The sequence below is a fragment of the Glycine soja genome, chromosome 7 (assembly GCF_004193775.1).
Source record: "Glycine soja cultivar W05 chromosome 7, ASM419377v2, whole genome shotgun sequence".
In the NCBI taxonomy this organism is placed as follows: domain Eukaryota; kingdom Viridiplantae; phylum Streptophyta; class Magnoliopsida; order Fabales; family Fabaceae; genus Glycine; species Glycine soja.
This window is the reverse complement of record NC_041008.1, coordinates 5,565,674-5,589,495: the sequence shown is the minus strand read 5'-3', so window position 1 is coordinate 5,589,495 and position 23,822 is coordinate 5,565,674. Positions and strand designations below refer to the sequence as shown.

Sequence of the window (23,822 nt, the reverse complement as noted above, 5' to 3'; positions counted from 1 at the left end):
TAGCTGCAAACTGGTTTAAGTATAGAATTGTATTATGTGCATTAAAGCAATGGGAACGATATTATATGACATCTACATCTTCCAAAATTCCCAAATTATATACGTCAAATCAAACGAGATGTCGAAGGCAATGGAAAGTAAAACTTTAGAAGTTCCCCGTACCCCCTTAAGTGAAAAAGAGACACTCATTTTGAATGTGAAAGAATTAATTGAACAATATCACATACCTATAATTTAACAAACAATGATATATACCTTTGTTTAACTGGGTACTCCAATGTATATTCAGTATCTCGGATGCAGGTTTGAACTAGTTTTACCATCAGATGATGTAAGAGGAACTGTTGAAAACTCAGAATCAAAATGTTCAGAATGCTGAAAATAACCACGAGGGGGAGGACTGATGTTTTGATTTGTTGGAGTAATTTGAAGAGCGGATGGTGTTCCAGCATCAAACCTCCGATTGGAAAATGATGGAGTGACAGGGATGGTATTTGGACTTTTATTGGAAGAATTTGCTGTGGCTTTACCTGTATTTTCTGATGATTCTCTCTTCTCTCTTTCTTCTGTTTCCTTGAGAAGAAAATCAACCCACAAATCTGCAAAAGACTGCACGAAGAAACGTAAGTAGAACTTACAAAGCATCTGCTGGCATAAAAATGGAAGATGTTCAATGTTAAGGCGCAATAGCACAACTAGAAAGACTAAAAATCAACTCAATTTTTTAAAGCACAAGAATCATTGGTTCAGTGAGGAAAAAATCATTGGTTTTATTTTATCAAGTATGCAACTAGATAATAATCCATATTCCCTCAATTTTATCATCAATGGCTATCTGTTCTGTTCAAAAACAGCCATTTGTACCCCCGAAGAAGAAAAAGTCATACCAAATGAGAAGAAATCACCTGGTTATCAGATCCCGCATTTGCAGCAGCATCAGTCGAACTTCCTCCCAAGATGCCTCCAACCAGGCGGCCCGGCAGCCCAAGAACTCCACGAACAACACCTTTACCCGAACCTTGTTGAGCACCTCCGATCCTCTGCTTATCCTCATCAGAGAATCCTAGCATGCGAACCATAAGATCCAAAACCTGTCCCCAATAATAATGAAGGCTAAGCACAAGATCAATTTAAACAAAACATCACACAAATCATCAGATAAAATAACACAGTCAACATCAGCAGTACAAGTTAAGGAAAGCAAACATAACAAGCAGCAAGTAAACAAATGCAAGTGGAGAATACAATTTCATAACCTTTCCAGTTCATACTTATAAGTTAAAACATTAACAAGTATTGCACTCATACTTCACGTGTCTAATCATTTTTCTCACAGACCTCCCCATGGATTTGTGGATTAAGTTTATTTTGAAGGTAAAAAAGCTTTTTTTTTACTGCTCCCTGAGAGAAGTCAAGGATAAGGTGATTATTTCCCCTGATTAACCATACATGGGATTTGGTTGAAATGCTAACCAAATATCAGAAATCTGCTGTACTAAATCTGAGTACATGGAATTTGTGTTATCTGTCATCCCCTCGCATCCATACACATGCAACATGAATTATGACAATTGTGTGAGCATAATAAAGGGACATTGGGTTTCATTCCAGATCCAGTCCTGTAAAACTAAAATGTGACTAAAGAAACCAAAAATATATGATTTTCATACCTCTCTGCTGTGATTTCTCTGAAAATAAGTTACAAGTAATTTTATCACAATGCGCCTGCAACCAATTCAATTTATATTAGCATAACAATTTACCATCTCAAATAATAACATAAATTATCCCAAGTCTAAATCCATCCAAAAATCTTATTTAGAAGATTCCAACAATAACCTTGTAAGAAATTAAAGAGAAAAAGAGAGTAGACAGATGCACCTACCAGGAAATTCATCAGTTTATTATAAATCAAATGGCCGAGCAAATATTGGAAGAAAAACATACTAAGAACACAAACAGGCTAACCTGTCAACAAGATAATCTGAATCTACCGACATTCTATTCAACCGTGTCATACTCTGCTCAAGAACCTTCCTTAATTTGGCATTGTCATCCTCAAGCTTGCTTACTCTACTTCTCCATTCAGATTGCACCTTCTCAGATTGTGAAAGCTTGGCTAAAATTTCTTCCTTTTCATTCCTTGATACATCTGCTCTGTGATCTGCTTCCTAGTAATAGCAATAACCAATCAATCTACAGCTTACTAAATCAGGAATGCCAAAAAGTTAATTTCTTATCCTTATTATTAGATCAATATACTCGAGCAAAAATTTTGGGAACAATGTGAGATAAGATCAAATGCATAATGATTTTGAGTAATGAAAATTTTCTTTTAATTTTTTTGCATTCCAAAAATTCTCCAAGTTATTAAATTAACTGTTTTCCTTAAAGCTACTTCTACACCACCACCAAGGGATTAATTCTACCAAGTTCCTACACTGTACCAATGACATTTTGCCACACAAGTTGGTGACACTAATAGAGCTAGCCTTCATGAAAATACTGTACTAATCTAACAAGTTAGATGACTAATTAGGAATAAATATTAATTAAACAACAAATTTGAAAACTAAAAAACAAACTAAAAGATGAAAGGTGTTTATTGCCAAAATAATTTTGTTTGAAAATTTAACAGGAAATTTATCAAATTAAGACTGAGTCAAAACTATATTGGAAAAGATAGAGCCATAACAATTCTAACAGCTTTCTATATCTTTAAAAATTGATTGAATGTTAAAATAAATATAATAACTTTTGTGTATATAAATTTAAAAAGTTTATCTAACTATTATTACAAATAATTAACACAAACTTAAGTCATACAATTATAAAAGTTTAAATGTGAGCCTTTACTCTTTAGGTTATACTTGATAAGATTTATGTCTATATTGATTTATTTTGCAATAAATTAATTTTAACTAATGTTTCTCATATTTTGATTATATGTTTTTTTAATGCTACTAATTGAAGTATGTACTAAACATTGTTTATTAAAAATTTAAAACGCCTGTGTAATGCACTGGTAACCTAACTAGCATAAAGTAGTAATGAGCACATCCAGGTGATCCATATATTGTATTTAGAGACAGAAAGAATCTTACTTTCAAAAGTTGAGAAAGCTTAGCTATTTCTTCTCTTGCATGAGCCAACTCCCTTTCTAAATGCTCCTATGGAATAAAAATATAGTGCAGGTAAGCTAACTCATCATAACTATAGACACAAGCACACACTGACTTCAAAGAATATTGACATAAAAATGTAAGAAGGAACTGTACCAAAAAAATGAAACAGGGCAAGTGTTAACAACCAAGTTATTATCTGTAATTTATGAATAATAAAAAAAAAGATACAGTGATGAGCTTTTGTACCTTGGCTTCAATTTCAGCATAGTACTGTCCTAGAGCTGTCTGTAGATTTAAAAGTTCAATATTTTTAGCATCTATAGTGCTCATACAGTTTGCTAGCTTCTTGTTCAGGTCATTAATGGCTTCTTTAGACTTGAGAATTTCACTATAGTTTTCCATCTTCAGCTCCTCTTGACTTGCAAGTGCTTGCTTCAGAGTTCTCTCAAGATGTGATACTTGAGCCCTTAAATAATTATTGCTATCACGTAGCTCTTCAATGATTTTGCTGTCTTCATCCATTTTATCTGATTCTTCAGATGCCTAGATAAATCAGTAAGGAAAACAACATTGATGTCACAGTAAATCTATCCAGGAAAAATGCAAGTGAAAATCATTCACTAGGATAATTATGGACAAAAAATTATAACAGTCTAGTAGATAGCAAAATAGATGAAACTCAAAAAGTCGGCCAAAATTAAAACACAAAGATTAGGTCAACAAATTCAACTAAAGTGCAGAATGAAAGCAACTAAATCATGACCAAACCTCATTCTATCAGGAAAACTAAAAGGTAGTTAAACAAAGTATCATTGCAATGCATATGTTTGCACTGTTTATTACGACCAATTAAATTAAGCTTCATACTGCATATTATTATGAAAATACAATGTTGAAAGATCAATCCGACATCACTTATCAACAAGAGTCCAATTCAATATGGATACAATTAATATGTCTTAGTCTAATTGTATGTTGAAGAACCACCTACAACTAAGGGTCATAATAAAAAGAGTGCAGAAAAGCAATTGGGAGAATTGAATGATTAATTTAACAAATTGCAAGAAAAGAAAGGGAAATCGAGTGATTTGCATAACATTTCCAGTAAGGCAATCAAGGGGAGTCGGAAGGGAAAGTTGAGATGAATGGCTATAAGAAAGGAGTTGGGCAGAAGATAGAGCCAGGAAAAGTAGAGGGAGAGTGCTAGTTCTCTCATATGCCATGTGTTGTCTTTTTATAGTTTCAGTCTTTATTGTTCATTGTGAGGGGATAATACAGTAGATTTACCCCAACTAGGTGATTCAGTTTCTAACATTATAGTCGACTGTGTTTGGTCAGTTAGCAAGTGTACAAGGCAGGTCAAATTTAACACAGGAAAAATATATCTCACAAATATATTATATAATATAGTTAACGAGATATGCACAAATGCACAATTGAGTCACTACTTGTCTCTTGAATGTCATGCTTACTCACCATTGGTTCACTTCAGAAAATAAGGATAAAGACATTAGTAAAAAGAATAAAACCTTTTCCAGTAAATGCTGTTTGAGGCGTTTCAATTCCTGCACCACTTTGTCCCTGTCCTGCTGTGTTTCCTTTAAATCTTTACTGAGCTTCTGTAAGGATCTTTCCATTTCTTCCTTTCCTGGAAATCTTTTGGAGTGATCTGGCATCTGTTACCAAAAGCAAATGGCCCAATCCCCCAAAAGAAAAGAAAATAATTATTAGCAAGGATCCAAATGCATAACCTACAAAGCGCATATTGCTATGAAGTTTTGGCTCACATCACCAAAAATACTAGAATCCTTTTTCTGAATATGTGAAGCATCGGACATCATTTTATCAGTTAAAGACTTCCTGCTATTTTCAAGTTCAGCCTCAATTTCATTCCTTTCCATCTAATAACAAGGGGAATAAGATCGTATTAGAGTGCATTTCAGAAGCAAAATAATACAAAAGCATCATGATCAATTTTTGACCACAAAAATAGTAAACTTTTTATGGTTCTGCAAAATATGGTAATGCATATATATACCAACCTTAAGTGTGGTGTTTTCCTTCTCTAAGGTTTTGATAAGTCTTTTCAAGCTATCAACAGCCTCCCCTCCTTCATTTTCCCGTCTTGTCAACTCAAGTTGCAGATGCTTTATTTCTGATACTTTCTCATTCAATTCAGTATGTATTTTGTTCATCTCCTTTGATGCCTTCAAAGCAATAACATAATATACGTATTAGTTAGATAACCAAAAACTATATATCCCAGCCTATGACATTGCAAAATTGTAAGATTCCTTGAAAATACCCTTATTGGTCAATGATGCAATGGAAGAGATTAGAATGTTTGTAGGCCATAAAATTATCAAATTATCACTAATCAGCTTATAATAGTATTATCTGAAGAAAAAATTAAAAGATTTTGAAGAATTGGTTAAAGTTGTCCATATTCTCTTTCAGTTTATGTCAATTTATTTGCTATTCAAAGACAGAATAGAAGAATTTCAATTTGGGTTGCTATCTGAATACACACAGCAAGCCATTTTTTTCTATCTATTTTGGTGGAAGGCAGATTTGTATATGCCTTTGATCCATCTATTGATAGTTTGAAACTAAAACTCATTATTTTGTGTCCATCAAAAGCTATTTAAATACTTGAACATTCTCTTAAAAAGAAAATATATAGTTCAATATTTAATGTGTGAATTATGAGTCTTTTAACAGTAAAATGAATAAAGGCCACAATTTGCAAGGGTATTTTTAAAAGGCTGAAAATTTTATTGGGTGCTTTTGATTGATAGTTCTCTAACATCACAGCATGTCTCATCACTGAAAAGACAAAATCGATAGCAATAAGACAATGAAAAAAGTATCAAACACAAAAGATGTCCCAGAATACACAACAATGAAATGTAACATTCATTCCAATATGCACATCTATTGCTTCATTTGCATAGCTCTATTAGGTTCCAAAATTATGCTCCTTCAAATTATATTAAACACAATCAGTTAGTTATCCCAATAAACTTCTGATATAGATGATGCTCTCTTAAGTGTGATTGGGGAAATATGTTGCAGCCATGATCATGAAAATTAATATATCTACCCTAATATATCTCACTTTGTCTCTTTCCAACTTTAATACGTTAAGCTCCTCCTGGAAAGACTTGTTCAATCTCTGTTCCTCTGACATTGAAGAAAGAATCAGAATGTTAGGCCACTTCTATTTACATGTTAAGATACAGTTTAGACATCCCAAAAGCAAAATAAAAATACCTTGGAATTTTAGCTGAATGTTTGCCAATTGATTACGTTCTTGCTCTAGTTCTAACCTCAACTTTTGCATTTCTGGGGCATGTTGGACAGCTACTGTGGTATATCCATCAACCAAATCTGCAAGCTCCTAGAAGGCATTCATATATCTGTTGTCAAATTCACCCATCACTAAAAATAAAAATATAAAGCTAGCAAAATGTGATAATAGCTTTTGGATTATAAAGACAGAAACCAAATTATAAGTTATGTCCGTTGGAGGAAAAGAGGAAGGTGCACTTCATGCTGAGGACAACTTGAAAATCAAAACAGGCATACAATCAATCAATAAACTAATATATCAAATTCCAATATATACCAGGAATATCATTAACAATCTTCTTAGGCAGAGGCACTGTTTAAGAACAACCAGAAACTGAAGGTATCATTACCTGATGATTTCTTTGTAAATTTGAATGTTTGATTTCCATTTCACTTTGAATAGCATCAGATTCCAAAGCAGACATGGTTCCATTGTTCATAGCATACCGATTTTTCCGTTGAGTGTTGAGCTTATGCTGTTGATTGGGTGACTGATCACTACTTCCCTGCACAAATATTTAATAGTAGACAACATGAATTCTTAGTTATCTATCATGATCAAAGACAAATAGCCAAATACTATTAGCCACATTAGTACATTACAATATAATACATAGTAATAGAATTTCGGAAAAGCATTTTAGTATGGTTATATTGTATGCTCAGTTGCCCACTCATATTTCTAGCCAAAAGTCCACAACTTATAAATAAAACAAGATGCATGTTCAAAATAGGTTTGTGGCATTCTCTTGATCCTTTTCTTTGAACAAATTTGAAAAATATACTACTGCTGCTTAGACTCAAGGCCCAGAAACCAAACTTGAATCAAAGCTGCAATATGAGAATGCAAATGGCACTACCAATCAAACATCCTCATTTCTAAGTAAATTTGACATGGAGGTAATAAAATACCAGAAACCAAATATAATGGAGGACCTCCAGCACAGGTTCACATACATTAAACTTGCCATGATAAAGTTTTAATTAGAATATGGGAATACCTTGACTGTATAAGTGCCATTTGTAGATGCTCCAGAACCTTCAATTCTGGAGACACGCAGAGCAGCATTTGTAGCCTCCAAATTCTGCTTTAGCGAGCTATTTTCTTTATTTAATTTAAAAATATGATCCTGAAAGGACATTAATGAAAACAATGAATTAATAGTTAAGATAAATTGAACGTGACTATTAATGAAACTTCTCCAAGAGGCCATGTAATTAAGATAAAAATCTATTCTGTATTTTATTCGAGAAATTTAACACTTAAAAGACAAAACCCGGCCCATTGTTGCTGAGATCACTTTATTTTAAACTGACCGAAGATAAGGTCCATAAAGATTTTTGTTAGGAATCAACTATCCAAGAAGCTTGAGCTATTGGGTGAATGTGCATGAATAGCTTCATATTTAACATGATAACATCTCCTCTCACAGCCCTTTTAGCTTTAAGAATAAAAAATGCACAAGTCTACCCTGGTGCAGAAATTTAACTACTGTTTACAAGAACAGGGGCAACAAAGATTGAACTCTAGACCACATGGTTGTAGAGGCTCTAAAAGTATCTCACAAATAAACTATTCCAAAAGCTGTGAAATCCACATACTCCAAAAAAGTAAGAGTATCACTGTCAGACACAAATTTGATACTGACATGCATTTGATACATCCCAATATGTATCCAAAAAGTATCCATTAATATTTTTTGTTTTATTTTTTACATTTCCTAATAAGGCTCTGACACTCCATGGATAAAGTTCAACACACAGTTCTGTAAATTCTGTAGTTTTTTGTTGTTAAAAGGCTCTCAATAGTGTCTATTATTAAAACGGAGAATCTCTTGGCTTGTCTTCTATCTTCCAAACGATATGTAACAATGCTTTCTTATAATTTGTGATCGCAAGTATCTTTTCTGTAAATTGTAATCATCATCTATTGACTATTCATATTTATGTATTAAAGAGTAATTAGTAATGTGAATATCTCTTTAGAAGTATTGTGCATTTATGTTATACATATAATTTTTTGTTAGCATATCTTGATAGTGTCATGTCTTGATTTTTTAAAAATTTCCCAAATCCATATGTATTGTACCGATATCATATGTATCTGGGTTTCATAGCCCAAAAGTTTAATCTTTTGGGTGTCAGCACATTAATCATTTTGTATCTGATAATTTCAAAAGACAAAAGTTGCATAAAATAAAACAAACAATAGTTCTTCAAATGGTATAGAAGATACCCAAGTTAAACAAAATGAACTCAATAAATAAACAGAAAAGACAACAAGTTCATACATTAAAAAATTGGTTCAGCAGAATCTGAAATAATTGCACAACTTCAACAAGTGAAACAGGAGAAAACAAAAATTTACAGATTACATGTACATTAATTACATATATTCTGGAAAGTAATGGCCATACCTCTTTTTCTTTCAAGAGAGCTGCATAATTAACTGACAATGCTTTAATTTCCGCCTCGGATGCTTGAAGTTTCTTGATTTCTGCTTTGTATTGTTCTATCTATAAGAAGTTAAAGAAACATTGAAATGACATTTTTTTCTTTCGAGTTACAAAATGTCATCTTATTTAACCACACCACTACTAAAGTAAGGGGATTCTAGGGGCAAAAACAAGTTAAAGACATTTAAACATTTAGTACACTACAATTTCAAGAACGAATAACAAACATTCACTGATTAACCTACTACTAATTTTCATGTGAAAGTAGGCATAATAATGAAATCAGAACCAGTAAGTACCCGTCTAACCCAACCCAACTTTAATGGGTTTGGGTTTTCCCAGCTTTTCTAACCTCTAACATGATTTTGATGGGGTAAACTGATTTGGTTGCATTTGGGTTTTCTCTGCTTTACAAATGTGGGGTCAAGGATATAAGCACAAGCCCCACCCCGGACTCACCCCATACATAATACTGAAATAATTTAAGTTATAATAATAATTAAATACTAAACCTGGCATTAAACAATTTACTAAAAATATAATTTAGTTTCTAAGTTTCCTTTTATCTTAAGATTCTCGTGTTTATTATTTTTTATATACTATTAGCATTAAAACATAGTAAATAACTTAACCTATGATTTATTTAAAAATATATATAAGTAAATCTTGATAGAGATGGGGTGTTAAGTATTTCAAAGTTTTCATCTTTGCCTCTCCTAAACCTGAAGCACTTCATCCTTTGCAAGGGTGGGGAGAGTCAAACCTGGTCCCGACCCACAAAGTTGTCATGCCTATTTGAAAGAATGGCAAGTTGACAATGTTATGGAGATAAAACAAAAATCTTAAGTAACTTCCAAAAGTTTGGAAAGATAAAAAAGGCATTTTATTTGTTTTGAATAAAAATTATTGAAAAATAAGGGAACATATATATCAATGGTGTACAGGCAATTTATCAAGCATAATCCATCTAAACCTAAGTTACTTTCATAGTAGCTTGGACATTAAGTTAACTTATTTTCTTAAAAAAATATTTGTTGAATAAATAGTCAAGATTACTCCTAAAAAAACATTAGTTCTTATACAATGAAAACTATATATGTGGTTCTTGAATATGCATTGAGTCATCAAATTAGTCACAAAATGCAAATTCTGTCACTCAAATTAGTTATATACATTCATGACATGGTGGATTACAGAAGAAATTCATATTCAAGTATCTGAAGAGTAATTTCCATGTTCCTTGACTAATATGAACAACGCTATATACTACAAGAAATTATTATATGGCCTAGGACCATTGCATGTCCAGATTCCAACAACTTATGTGACACGAAGTCAAAAAATGTAATTTACAAAAACGAATTAATTAAACTTGGCATTTGTTAGATTGACCAATACCATGGTGATCTGGGATTATACAATAATTTCTCGTATACCATCTGCTTAATATTTATTTTTTCTTTAAATGTTTTTAAAAAACATGGCATGGACAAAACTTATAGAGTCTAGTTTAATGGTCATGCATTGTACTGATAATGTAAGTTAGTTTTACACCATCAAACATTGTTGAGATGACTTCTAAGGCAGTTTTAGTAAAAGTCAACAAATTTACCATATGCGATGTTGCTTTACATTCTCAATACATAAGCCTATTTTATATTTTACCCAAAATCTAGTTCATTGCAGAACCAGATACGTGTTTATTAAGTTCCGAAGCTGATAAAAAATTCACACGCGTTCCTAGCTACAGGTCAATATAGCTAAACTCTTTCTTCACTCGATAAACAAAAAACAATCCACCACACTACACAACTTCTAGAGAGAGAGAGAATGACCTCATGAAGAGATGCATGATCGATGCCGTTCGCAAGCGGCGACCTAATCCCCAATTTGGAACGGGTGGAGCCGCGGGAACTCCGGCGATCGGAGACAACGGAGTTGTCGCCGTTGGCAGGGCTTCCGGCGCCATACGCTCGGAAAATTTCTTCGTCGTCGTCGTCGTCATGAACATCGAGGGCGATCTTGTTGAGATTTTCCTTAAAATTAGCAATGGTGCCCCACATGATTCAAATCCCAAACGTATCCCCCGAAAAAATTGCAGAGAAGGAATGAATTATGGATAGAGAGAGAGAGAGAGAGAGAGATGCAATTGTTGTAGCCGAAGCGTTTTTTTTTTATTTTTGTTTTTCGGGGAAATGGGAGGGACTGAATCTGTGAAAGTAGGCACTGCAACTGTGCAATGTGCAATTCCGGGTAGATCTCAGGTGGGAGGAGAAAGAAAACTTTTTATTTTTCATTAAATTCTTTTTTTTCGTACGAATGTTACATATTTATTTAATATTTTATTTTTATGCCACTTGTGTGATACCTGTAGAGCTGCTGCATTGTTTATTTGGTATTTCATAAATTGTTGATCTATAAAAATAGTAAAAGAAACAGAGTAGAAACTCAACTGATATATATATCAATTGGAATGGCTAAAACTAATAGTAACAGTCATCGTGTATATAATTTAAACTGCCAATTATATATTTATATTAGAAATATTATGGAATTTCTCAAATTATTGTATATATATCATAAATTGATGCATTTTCTTGTCTTAATTATAAAAAGCATAGACTATTTTGAGATATATGGCCTACTAATTGTGTCTTACCTGGCTAATTTAATGTGAATTTTATTGATAGGACATTCATCAATTTCTCATGCAAGTAAATTTATTTTTTTCTCATAAAAATGATGATTTTCTTCGAGACATGATGAGTACTAAATATGATCTCAAAGAATATTTAAACCTTAATTCATAGACTAATTTATGATAAATAAAAAATGAAACTAACTTTTTCAAATAGACCCAATTCTCATCATCAACTTATTAACAATCACATTCAAAGGATAAGAAAAAAAAATATATAAGTAATGTCAGTAAAGGCATGTTTAGATAAAAAAAAAATTCATACGCACTTAAAAAAAAAAAGATATTCTTATAAGCTAATTTGTAAAAACTCTTTTATTTTAACTTCTCCAAAATATGTTTCTTAGCATATGTATAAGATACCAAAACAGTAACATATGTATAAAATTAATTTAATGTGTAGAAGTTAATTTTATTTTTTCTTCTTATATTTTTCTCTTGAAAATATTTATGAAGGAGTTTATTTAAGCACTCCTTAGATATAATCATCATTTAAAACATTTAATCCTATGCATATTTTTAAAATAAATTTTAAATCTATGATATCATTAATTATAATTACCTTTTTCAGTTAAAAATTACCTTTTTTAATTTACTTTTTTTAATTATAATTACCTAAGCTAGTTATTTTCATTAATTTCAATGAATATATTTTCATTAAGAATAATAATAATTTTTATTTTTGGAAGAATTTAATTTTTTTTGGTATTATAATAATTAATTGATTACCTAAATTCTCACCCCTAGAACCCTATTCTTTGAAATTTGGGTGTCTCACACACAAAAAAAAAAACTTTTCTGGACCAATAAAAGACGGCCCAATATCATGTGTTTGGAATAAAAATTAAGAGTGTTAGTAAGTGTATCTAGTATTATTGCTGAAGCATCATCATTCTTTAAAAATGGTAAAATTATCCCTTACAGATAAAGTTGATCCGTAAAAGACTTACGGATCAAGTTGATATGTAAGTCTTAAAAATTAAAGTGTTGATCTATAAGAAGAATTTTTGTCTTTTCGTGATTAGTACTGAATACACCAACAATAATGTTGATTGCACCTAGCAGCACTCAAAAATTAAATAAATTTGGGAATGGTTTGGGTTTCTGCACTAGCATTTGAACCAAAACGCTCATTATAAAAGGAGCTGCGACTGTGTACTTGCTTGTATCGAATTTTAGGGTTGCCGCCGCCGCCGCTCATTCAATGATAATAATCTCTTTAATTCGTCTCGTTTTACAAAGAAACACGATGCAATTAAGAGAAACAAAGGAATGATGGTTAACCCAACCATCGATTGCGGATCACTCCGCAACATGATTCCTTTCTCTCCTATGGTTCGTATTCACTGAGCATCATCACAACGCCTTCTTTTTCTTCTTTTTTTTTCCTCCTTTAAAATTTGTGTATTTGTTTCGGAAATGGAATCGAAGGTTCCTATGGAGGAAGCGCTTTAAGTCAGTGCGTATTTCTTCAAGTTTGCCTTCGGAGATTGAATTGAGATCTGATCTCCAATTCCGAAAGTGTTCCTGCATTTGGCTTGGATCTACTTTTGATAGTGATTTTCTCACATTATTATTTATTATTATGAAAGTAGGAATGCGAAGGTCCCAGCAGGGAGGCGAGTTACTCTAATTGTTGAGGCCTCTCTAACGATCAAATTCGATACCCTTCGCATAGTTATTTGCCGAATCGTAAGATGCCCAAATTTTTCCTTCATTTTGGTGCATCTGGAACCCTCGGCTATATTTTTTTATTTCCCAAAAAATCATATCTTTTACTCTATTATTCACCTCACCTTTATTTTCTTACCAATGAGTGGAAATCATTTTAACATTATCTGTGTTTGGTTTCAGGCTGAACGAGAATTTTTTTTTTACTGAATGTTGGATGAGTGTTATTTTTAACTTGATTTTATACTAAAAATATTCAAACACAAATCAGTCACATTTTCTTCAAAATCAATTTCAACTATCAATGTTCAGTTAACTATGCACTATATAGACTTCTTAGAAACAAGTATTTTCTTTTGGTGTCAGACGGTGGTTTAAACTATAATAGTCCAAGCACATCATCAAACCAGGGAAAATATAAGGAGAAAAAAAGAAAATATTAAAGAAATAATAATTACAGTCATTTGATCATAACCGGATGGTCAAGTGTGAAACTGCACTGCTGTCAACTGGAATTAGAAATCTAACTAAAACAAATCATACCTATAAATCCGATTTTGATGATTTACACGAGTTCACAATTCAACAAGTCCAATGAGCTTTATGCCCTTTAGCTTAAATTCTTCTGTAATTTTTTTTTTACAAAAATCAAGGAGATTAGGAAAAGAAAATAATGTTGAAAAACAAATAACTTGGCAGTCATTGGACTCTGCAGACTGCAGACTCGGGAAGGACATTAATCTTGCCCCAGTAAATGAGCACAGTGGATAATACATGAACTGCAAAAGGTTTCATCAGCGAGAGTGAAGTGTGCCCAAGTCTGAACACTACAGAATTTTAGCCAACAGCCATCAGTGAACTCTTTCATAGATATCCCAAAAGCCACCTCAAATGTATGCTTACCTAGATTATGACATATCAATCCCACCTTATGAGAAAATGCTTTTTTTTGTTGTTGTTGATTATGGAAAAGATAACAACAAATTATATGATAAAAAAATTGTGGGTGGGTGGTACTTGTGGATGGGCAGGAGTGGAGCCACATCTTTACTAGGCTCTATGTAACATAAAAGTTTAAAACCTTTCCGCTATCATATCTGGCTAATTTAAACATCATAAAAGGCAATAACAATGTCAAATTGTCTTGCAAATTTTCACGATGTGTCTAATAATGAAAGCCAAATATTCTCTTTGGAAGGAGCAAGGCAGAGAGAAGTTACTATCTGAAACTCTTCTATTAAATTCACTACAAAGTCTACAATATGATAATGGAAAACTTTCAGGGTGTTAATGTAATTTACTCATGTCATAATCTGTTTAAAACAACTTCAGAATTATATTTGAATCCTTAATCTCCAAAGGGTCATTGTTCCTCTTTGTTAGAATTACAGTGAAATCCTTACTTTCCCGGGGAAATATTTCCCCCCTCTTGGTCAACTTCCACAAACTACAAAAATACCAGAAATTATTCCAGCATTTATGTAATAGATGACAAATATCCACCACAATTTTCTCTATATTGTTCGTGATACACTGAGAGAAACTGGATCAGGATATAACAGTTATAGAATACCGGGAAAAGAAAAGAAGAACTAAACTGTGTTATTCCCCAAGAATGAATTGAATAACAGAAAGAATAGCTCTGGTTGTTCGAGGTCCCAGAATCCTCCCCACAATGAATTTCCAATTTTCCTGAATACCCCTTCCTAAGCCTTCCTCCCCTTATTGTACAAACATCTCTCAATCCTAACTAATTCTATCTAACTCTGCCGACTTATGTAATTAACTCAAGCAGCTCTATTCCTTTATTTCTTCTTTCATACACCTTTGTAATAGGGGGCCACACCCTATCATACACCCTATATGTTAGTCAAAAATAGCAAAACAATCTGATTTTATTTTACTCACTTAGCAATAGATAACAGCAATATCAATCGGTTAGAGCTTAACAATTCGTTCTAAAATTTCAAATGCATTTCCATTTTCCAAAATGTTTTTTTAAAAAAAAGGAATTATCTGAGGCTAAAATTCTACATACAACCCATTCATGCATGGAACACGGGCTAAATGCCTGAAAATAGTAATCTATGATAGACTAGTGGGAACTGGGAAATCATATGCTCTGATAAACTAGCATCTTCTTTTCTAACAACATGATGACTGCTACTCAAAATGATACAATCACCATCACTCAAAAAATCAAATGACCATAACAATAAGGCAAATTCACCCAAATTAAGTCTAGAAGCCACACAATCATCTTTCTTCTTTCAAATGGCAAAATTGTTACAGTATGGGAATGAAAGCCATAGCTTCTACAAAATCTAAATTCATCGGTGCATTTTCTAACAAATAGAAAGTGCCCTTCTAACAAACAATCACCATTCTGGTTCAACAATGAAAATCCATACATCCATCCTCAAACACAAAAAGTGACAAAGGAGAGAAAAAAAACCTTGACCTCTCTTCCACCATTCTAGCTAACTCTCGGAGTCTCACGCTCACCCTTCAACTTCGGCCGGCGTCTTGGCCACGATCGACAACGCGTGCAGTCCAGCATCCAACTCCTCTTGAAGCAGGCCATAGATAAGCCTATGCCTCTTAACCAAACTCTTCCCTTCAAACTCTTTAGACACAACTCTAACATTAAAGTGAGTCTCCCCATCACTCCCTCTTACCCCAGCATGCCCTGCATGCTGATAAGACACATCTTCCACTTCCAACTCAACAGGCTCAAGCTCCTTCTCCAATTTCTCCCTTATCCTCTTCCCCCTCCCCCACAATTCCATATTCTCATCAACAGTTTCTGAACTTTCTCCACCACTTGAATCCTCAACAATGCCCCTCTTCCCCCTCCCCCCCAATTCCACATTCTCATCACCCTGAAATTCTGGCACCGATGCTATCTCAGAATCACCACCAAGATCAGAACTTTCTCCACCACTTGCAGAATTCTCAACAATGACATCAGTTTCTGAATTGAACTCACCACCCCCCTTTTCAGCTTCCACGTACAACATAAGAGCCTTCCTCTGCATCAATTTCAGCATGTTCAAGAACCCGTTGTTTCTCGAAGGGGTCAAGCTCTGCTGCAACCCTAACAGCGTGGCGAAATCGGGTGTGACCCGAATGATTTCATTAACGGGTCGACCCGAGAGACCCTGGACGAGGAGCGCGGCGAGGCCCTTGGTGAGGCCGGAGTCGGAGTCGGCTTCGTAGACGACGTTGCGGTTCGGGTCGAGGTAGGCTCGGACCCAGACCTGGGAGACGCAGCCTTGGACCTTGTTGTCGTTGGTTTTGAATTGGGGTTCGAGGGGTTTGAGGTTCTTGCCGTAGAAGAGGAGCTGTTCGTATTTGGCTTTGGGTTCGGGGACGGATTGGAAGAGGTGCACGATTTCTTGGAGCTTCGGAGGTAGGTCTTCGATGGGTTGAAGGGATGCTGATGTTGATGATGATGATGATTGTGGTGGTGGTGTTGGTTGAAGTCTCTGGAAGGTGATGGGTTTTGAGAAAAAGGGTTTTGTGGGGAATGAAAGGAGAGGTGGGGTTTTTCGGAAGAGGGAGAGAGGGATTCTCGTTGTTACTAATCGGAAGGAGGATGAGGTAATCGAATTCGTAGCCATCGTTGAAGACTTGAAGTTGCTTCTTCCAGAGAGCATGTGTGTGTGAGAAGAGAAGAGGGAGGATCCTTTCGTTCGTTCGTTTTTAGGCTTTTTTATTTTTTCCTGGATCAGATATCACGGTGTCTCATCATCTATTAGGTCAAAAATTTATCTCACTCGGAGTGAATCATTAGTCCAAAAACATTTTAAATATATGATGAGAATCAAAAAAACACAAATTTTCTTAATATATAGATAGTTCATAGGCTTTGGCTGTTACTTCCTATGTACCATACATATTCCCCCATGCACTTCCTTATCTTTCGAATCTCCAAAACTACCCTTACTTCAGCTACTGTACAGTACTGACCTTTTTACATGGCGCAATACCCAAACAAAATCAGTAACCGCGAGGATACCCAACCACATGTTGGGCAATTTTGGCTGTTATATCCATGTTTCTCACATCTCTACCGAGTCCTTTGAATCACACAAAAAACAAAGAAAAAAGAATAGTCTTTTAACAATAATAATTGTAAAAAAACATACCAGGGCCCAAATTGACTATTAACTAAATTAAAGACTGGATTTACCTTTTTGCTAACTAGTCGTACTAATTTGCAATTCCATGGACTTTTGTCTAAGAATCAGTAGAAGTAACGAAATGTTATGTTGCAAATGATAAGGCATTGCTATGTATGTAACGCTAAAGATAGGGTCTTGCTATTTAGGCGTTGCTCTAATGATAGAAAGGATTTAAAGAATAAAAGTGACATTAGTTTAACATTACTGATCACTGAAAATCAACACTATTTACAGTCATTCACCGCGTTGCTATTTACAGTTGGGACTTAGGAGCAACAGCTGAAATCTAACTTCTGATGTTTAGTTGAATGTTAAACAGGGAGAGATGTCAGAAACATGGATTAAAATGTATATTAATATGGCACCAGTACATAAATTGCTTGTATGAATCTATAAATGAAGTAAGACGTAAGCTATAAGTAGCAATTGCATTATATACAGGGCTTTTAAAACTCCACTGGTTACAATAGCGAACACTGACCCTATAACTGGAGCCAATAGAGTCAAGCACCATATAACCAAGTCCACGGCAAAATACCATTTTCTCACAGCTTTATGTGACAAGCAAGATAAAATATATCTAGCTCCATGTTTTGTTTACCATAATATGCACAATTTACACCAAAACTTTTTTGAAGAACCTGAACAACATTACGTTCTCTTAAGGAGGTGAAGATATTTCAAAATAGGTTGGTCTTGCAGTCGAGGGGCAGCCAATAGATCGAATTAATTCTTCCACACCCAACACTTTGAACCGAGGAGGTGAATTCATAGCAATGTTGTCAACCCGATGCTCAAAAATCTTGCCTTGCTTGTCAAGTTTATACTCAGAGGTTCCATCAAACCTACCACGACTTTCCCATAAAACTCGTGGGATCCCATGAACAGTCCAGCGAACCATAATGATGTTCTCAACAGGCTGCCATACACTGCTTATTTCCACCCACAAAGCTTTGAAAAACATCCTGCCATGAAATCGTAGTGCCCAGAAGATAGATTTGTAATTCTCAATACCAATGAACGTGTTCATAGGATCCTTGAACACAATATCATCCCTGAAAAAAGGGGACAATATCAGTCAACAAATTTAGCATAACAGACCAAAGAAGACACTTGCATTAACTTAATTGTTTCATATAGGACCCTCTGATATTCACATTACTAAAAGAGCACATTTGATTTCATATATATTGGAGGGAGTGGAAAGAGGTTTAGGGTTTTACATGTTTAAGGATTGTTAGAAAAAATGTGTCCAAAGACAAAAACCCTCAAGAAGTACCTTTTGTCCCTACTTCAACCTTCCAGATACAGAGTGCTAAAATATGTGTGACCCTCATTAAACTATAGTATTAGGCAAGGCAAGGAGACCATGCAAATTACAACAACTTATTGATTCTGTTGGTATTAAAATGTCTGCAAAAAAATTAAACACATATAATAGGCATTATTCATGGAGGGCGAGCCCTGGTGCAGCGGTAAAGTTGTGCCTTGGTGACTTGTTGGTCATGGGTTCGAATCCGGAAACAGCCTCTTTGCATATACAAGGGTAAGGCTGCGTACAACATCCCTCCCCCATACCTTCGCATAGCGAAGAGCCTCTGGGCAATGGGGTATTATGAAGTTTTAATAGGCATTATTCATGGATGAGAATAACCCCCTACTTAATTCTACTGATGAATCGTATAAAGTTGTCAACCCTTGTAGAATATAAGTTAGAAAAAAAAGATTAAAGATTCGGTGTTCTTATTTTTTGACTGGTCAAATAATCTTCTTGATTACATTAATAATGCTAAGGACTCGAGCTGAGTTGTTTAAACAAGTGCAACCACCAGTGGCATAAAATAAAGTGACACAAGTCATGATGTAATTAGTAATTTAGTATTAACCAATTATAACATACTCAACCAGGCACCAAGCTAAATGTACCTAAAATAAGACAATTTATCACCATCCATTTTGATAACCAAGAAAGGGAAGTACTGCTCTATGATTAAAGGGCATACACTTTTATTGATAGCGAAATTGTAGTTATCAAAAGTTCAAAACTACCAATATCAGAACAGGCTTCATTCACACAATCTTCTTGCTTTTACACCCACTTCAGTACATCCTTGTGGTTTACTCATTATCATGTGAATTACACACGATCAGTCCCCTGGGCCTCTATGATATCTAACCTTAAAGATTAAGATAGAGAAGTCTAAGGGCATAACGTGCAACAGCACTATTTTATTGTGATAAGACAAATGCTAGCAATACACTCTCTAAAACACACTTTCTAATGTTGGCTGGAATTTGTTAAAAAATCACAAAATTGTGCAAATCGCTCTCCTTATTTTATGAATCTCACTTACAAATTTCTAACTTTTGATAAATTTTAATCAACAATAAGAAAGAGTGTGTTGCTAGCACTCCTCTTTGATGAATTAGAGCAGTAAGTCTAGATCATTGGATCTTGCATGAATGGTAAAGGTTACATGACCACTTAGAAGATTCATACAACTTCGTAAAAAGAAGCTCTCTCTTGATAACAGTCAAGCCATACAAAGCAAGGTGTTTAATTTTGTAAATATTTTTACAATATAGGTCAATCGAAAATCATCATAGATATGACTTCTACACTAAAAATCATCCTAGATATTAACTAATTAAATTTCATGCACTATCACACTACTGTCAATCAATCACTAATCATCCTCATGCTGACTTTTAATGAAGTTATTATAAAAGTCCAACAAAATTACAATACGTGATTAGATGATAGGATAAAAATCTTTACACAGTCAGTCACTTCGAATTGAAATTGTCCCTTCGGGGACATCCGATAAAAAAAAACTACGAATTGAAATTTAAAATAATTATTACAGAAATCAACAATCATAGTATATACGATAATATTCACTTAGTACATTCTAATTAAATTTTAAAGTAAAATACAACAATATGTGGTTCCAATAATTGAGCAATAATCATAGGGAAAAATCATGAACCATCCGTAAAAAGCATTACCAAAGCATCACTAATTTTACACACTCCCCTTCTACACTCAACAACCATCATGAAAAGAAAAAAAGGAAGCAAAATCCGAACCTGTAGATGTCAAAGCTAAGTTCCCTGTAGAAGAGATCAGGGAATTCCTCCCTTAGAGTTCGGATAGCATATCCCACATTCACATAGTAATTCTGCTTCTCTTCCTCCTCCTCTTTGCTCTGCTTCGACCCTTGCTTCACCGGAACCGAAAATTGACCGTACGAATTCACGTTCTCATCCAAAACCGCACAATCCTTCACCTTGCAGAAAATTCTCACACCACGCGTTGACCCAATCGCTTTGCCCTTTGTGTGGGGTTTGAAGCTGTTGAATTTGCGCAGCTTAAGGTTAGGGTTTGGGGCAATTTGGGGAGTAACGGACATTTCCAGGGAGTGGATTAGAAGGGCCATGGAAAATGTTTTGGATTTTTTTGTTTTCGTCCCACGGAACTGTGAATTCGGGAAAAGGAAAATCTAACGAGAAAAAATCATTTCCCGGGAAAATGGGTGGGAACGAGATTATAATGTGGATAATTGGAGTTAATTGAATTATTAAGCGCGGAAAAATATGATTGGTTGGATTTTTATTTTTTTTTCCTTTTCATAATAAAAAGAACTTTTGGAAGGGGAAAGTATATAAAATGGATAAAGATGAATAGAAAAACAAAACATGGAAAAAGAAAGGGGGAGTGATGATAATGAAATATGACAATAATTAGTGAGAAAATATTTATGATCGTTGGGGGGCTTGACTTTAATTGATGGCCTATTCCTTATCTTTTAGTTTTAATTTTTAACTTTTTATAAGATTTTTTTCATAATTTTCTAAAGTTTCATTGTTATTGTAATTTTCAATTTTTTCATCTTTCATAACTTAGAGTTTAATACTGTAAAAAGAAACTTACAGCTAATTTTTTAAAAGTTTTTCACTCTAAGTTTTTTAATCAATCATAAATCTGTATAACACCACCATATTTTCCCAATAAATACATTATTTTTTAAAAAAAATAGTAATTAATCATTCTTGAAAATTTATAGCACCACCATATTTTTTCCAACAAATATCTAATTAAAATCTCACTAAACTATTACCCTCGTCCCTATATTTATATGTAAGATCTTTTTAACCAATGTGTAAGAATTAAAAAACTTAATTATTTAGTCAATAAAATTGTATTTGTTAACAAATTATATTAGTTTTTTAAATATTATTCAGAGTCGTCATCTTATTCATTTTAGAGTTTGGATTCTCTCATGACATTTTTATCATATGAAATTTTAACCTTTATAGACAAAATATAAATAACAAAACAGGAAGGACATGAGGTTTTGATGGTGAAAATTTTCACATGAGAGAACTCAAGTGAAAATCTCACATGATAGGATCCATTGTCCTCTTTTTCAACCTATTTACTTTTCAGTTAATAATAAATATATATGAATAAAGAACAATAATTATGTAGCACATCATTTTCAATTCTTATAAGATAGAAAAAACATTATTTTATTAATTTACAATACTCATTATTTATTGACTAAATTAAAATATCATATACTCTTCTTAAGGATATGTTTGTAAGAAAATAATTAATACAAGAAGTAATTTAAAAGAATTTTTATAAAAAAATGATAAACAAATTTCTCAAAAACTACTCATATACAGTAGTAGTTTTTGTGAAAGATTATAGTCATGACAAGATAAAATTAAAATGCCATGAAAAAAAAAAAAACTTTGACAGCATAATTTAATGACATATTAAACTTTTGTATAATTTGACAGCTAAAATGATGTTTGAAAGCCTAGTTAGTTACATTTCCTTCTTGAACAAAATTAATTACATTTCTGATATATAGGCCAATTCAAAGACATGAAATACTATGGTCTAATTGTATCCATATTTGATCGGAAAATTTTATTCTCACAACATTCTGATACTTTTTTGTAGTTAAGGGAGAGAAAAAGAGAGAGAGAGGGGGGAAGATAAGAAAATAAAATAAAATTAGTAATTGTGACTGAGAAACAGAGAGGGAAAAAATTACCAAAAAGTATTATAAAAATATATATACGTATTATCAGGATATTCACCATTCTTCAGTTGGCTTGCAATTTCAACAAACCTTCTTACATGCAGACCTTCAAGTGTTGAAACGTGGTTTTATTTCAGTACTCGATATTGGGTTTTCCATTTCATTGCGTGGTGAGGATGAGTTAGGTAAGTTAGTGCAATGTGTCCGTACCAAATGAAAAAGAAAGACAACCTAAATCTAGATCCAGACTTTGGTTGGTAGTAAATCTCTGTCTTATGTAAAGAAAAAGGTTTTCTTTTATAAAAATAATAATAAACAAATAAATACAATATATATTAATTCAGACTCAGTAACCATGTTAGCGTATAAGGTAGTTGTAGGCAATTTTCCCATCGCTGTACATGTATTTCTTTCACTCATTCAAAAATCACAACAATCAACTACCTTAATTAATTTGGGTTTATTCTCTAAATTTTCTACGCGCATTATTGCAAAATAGGAAAATCGCATCATATTCAGAATATTTGATGTAACATGATATCATCATATAGCACATCTTGCTGTTGTTAGTTTGATTCCTATAGGGTTTTCTTTTTTATGTTGTTATCTATTTACTATCAAATTTTTATTGGTTAATTAGTTTAATTTTCATCCATAAATATTGGTTATTACTTTTTATTAAAATGTTAATAAAAAAATACAAACAATATTTTTTTTTCTTTCTTCTCTTTTAATCCTTAAACCTCTATTGTCAATTATTTATTCAACCAATCTTATATTTCTTTAGTTAATTTATGCTTTTAATAAAAATCTTTATTGCATGAATTATTGCGATAAAAATTTAATTTTAATTTAAGAACAATACTAAAAACATTTATAATTGTTAATAATATATTTTTTAACAGAATCCTTTGAATATATTTTTCATGAAAAATATCTAAATTCGCCTTATTATGAAAAGAGCAATGTGAATAATATATTTTTTAACAGAATCTTTTGAATATATTTTTTATTATTAATTAAAATTTAATAAGCATTAAAACACTTTGTAAATCACACTTTTTATTTAATAGTTATATTTATAAAATTTAAATAAATTGTAACAATGTGTTATTAAGATTCTTCTACTCAAAATTTGTTGGGTATTATTAGGTGGTGAATGCAACTACGAAAGTTGCAACAATTATGTAGGCAGGGACAGAGATAACCTACCGATGTACACTGTACGTCATATTTAATGGACGATGCTTGTTTGACACTTCTATCAAGCAGCGTGA

General features: G+C 33.2%; 3 protein-coding genes, 1 long non-coding RNA gene and 1 other non-coding gene across 5 annotated transcripts; 2 read left to right on the top strand and 3 right to left on the bottom strand.

Moving 5' to 3' along the window:
- LOC114418365 (golgin candidate 3-like) lies at window positions 1-11,241 on the bottom strand. The gene is made up of 15 exons (XM_028383667.1): window positions 10,768-11,241; window positions 8,894-8,992; window positions 7,478-7,606; window positions 6,827-6,982; window positions 6,399-6,525; window positions 6,244-6,308; window positions 5,168-5,332; window positions 4,913-5,026; window positions 4,655-4,801; window positions 3,372-3,668; window positions 3,105-3,170; window positions 1,969-2,171; window positions 1,671-1,725; window positions 906-1,091; window positions 1-609 (listed from the first exon to the last, which is right to left on the bottom strand). The coding sequence occupies exons 1-15, from the start codon at window positions 10,993-10,995 to the stop codon at window positions 286-288; spliced, it is 2,361 nt and encodes a 786-aa protein (XP_028239468.1). The 5' UTR covers window positions 10,996-11,241; the 3' UTR covers window positions 1-285.
- Window positions 11,242-12,763: 1,522 nt separating this feature from the next.
- LOC114418364 lies at window positions 12,764-14,452 on the top strand. Its single transcript, XR_003668007.1, has 2 exons — window positions 12,764-12,965; window positions 14,017-14,452. It is a non-coding gene; the product is annotated as an uncharacterized LOC114418364 (long non-coding RNA).
- Window positions 13,228-13,381, top strand: LOC114420776. The gene has a single exon (XR_003668409.1). It is a non-coding gene; the product is annotated as a small nucleolar RNA snoR145 (small nucleolar RNA).
- Window positions 14,453-15,488: 1,036 nt separating the features above from the next.
- Window positions 15,489-17,098, bottom strand: LOC114418362 (sufE-like protein 1, chloroplastic/mitochondrial). The gene has a single exon (XM_028383664.1). It carries the CDS (start codon window positions 16,958-16,960, stop codon window positions 15,803-15,805), a length of 1,158 nt encoding a protein of 385 aa, XP_028239465.1. The 5' UTR covers window positions 16,961-17,098; the 3' UTR covers window positions 15,489-15,802.
- A 716-nt stretch (window positions 17,099-17,814) lies between these two features.
- LOC114418363 lies at window positions 17,815-21,028 on the bottom strand. The gene is made up of 2 exons (XM_028383665.1): window positions 20,579-21,028; window positions 17,815-18,543 (listed from the first exon to the last, which is right to left on the bottom strand). The coding sequence occupies exons 1-2, from the start codon at window positions 20,926-20,928 to the stop codon at window positions 18,150-18,152; spliced, it is 744 nt and encodes a 247-aa protein (XP_028239466.1). The 5' UTR covers window positions 20,929-21,028; the 3' UTR covers window positions 17,815-18,149.
- Window positions 21,029-23,822: the final 2,794 nt, after the last annotated feature.

What these genes read in the sequence shown, in the direction of transcription:
- LOC114418365 (XM_028383667.1), bottom strand. Translation starts at nt 10,995, where the DNA reads ATGTGGGGCACCATTGCTAATTTTAAGGAAAATCTCAACAAGATCGCC. An exon ending in ATGCTGAAATTGAAGCCAAG is followed by an intron (nt 3,171 to 3,371) that starts GTACAAAAGCTC and finishes TTTATTCCATAG; the next exon opens with GAGCATTTAGAAAGGGAGTT. An exon ending in AGAGAAATCACAGCAGAGAG is followed by an intron (nt 1,092 to 1,670) that starts GTATGAAAATCA and finishes TATTGGGGACAG; the next exon opens with GTTTTGGATCTTATGGTTCG.
- LOC114418362 (XM_028383664.1), bottom strand. Translation starts at nt 16,960, where the DNA reads ATGCTCTCTGGAAGAAGCAACTTCAAGTCTTCAACGATGGCTACGAAT.
- LOC114418363 (XM_028383665.1), bottom strand. Translation starts at nt 20,928, where the DNA reads ATGGCCCTTCTAATCCACTCCCTGGAAATGTCCGTTACTCCCCAAATT. An exon ending in CTTAGCTTTGACATCTACAG is followed by an intron (nt 18,544 to 20,578) that starts GTTCGGATTTTG and finishes CCCTTTTTTCAG; the next exon opens with GGATGATATTGTGTTCAAGG.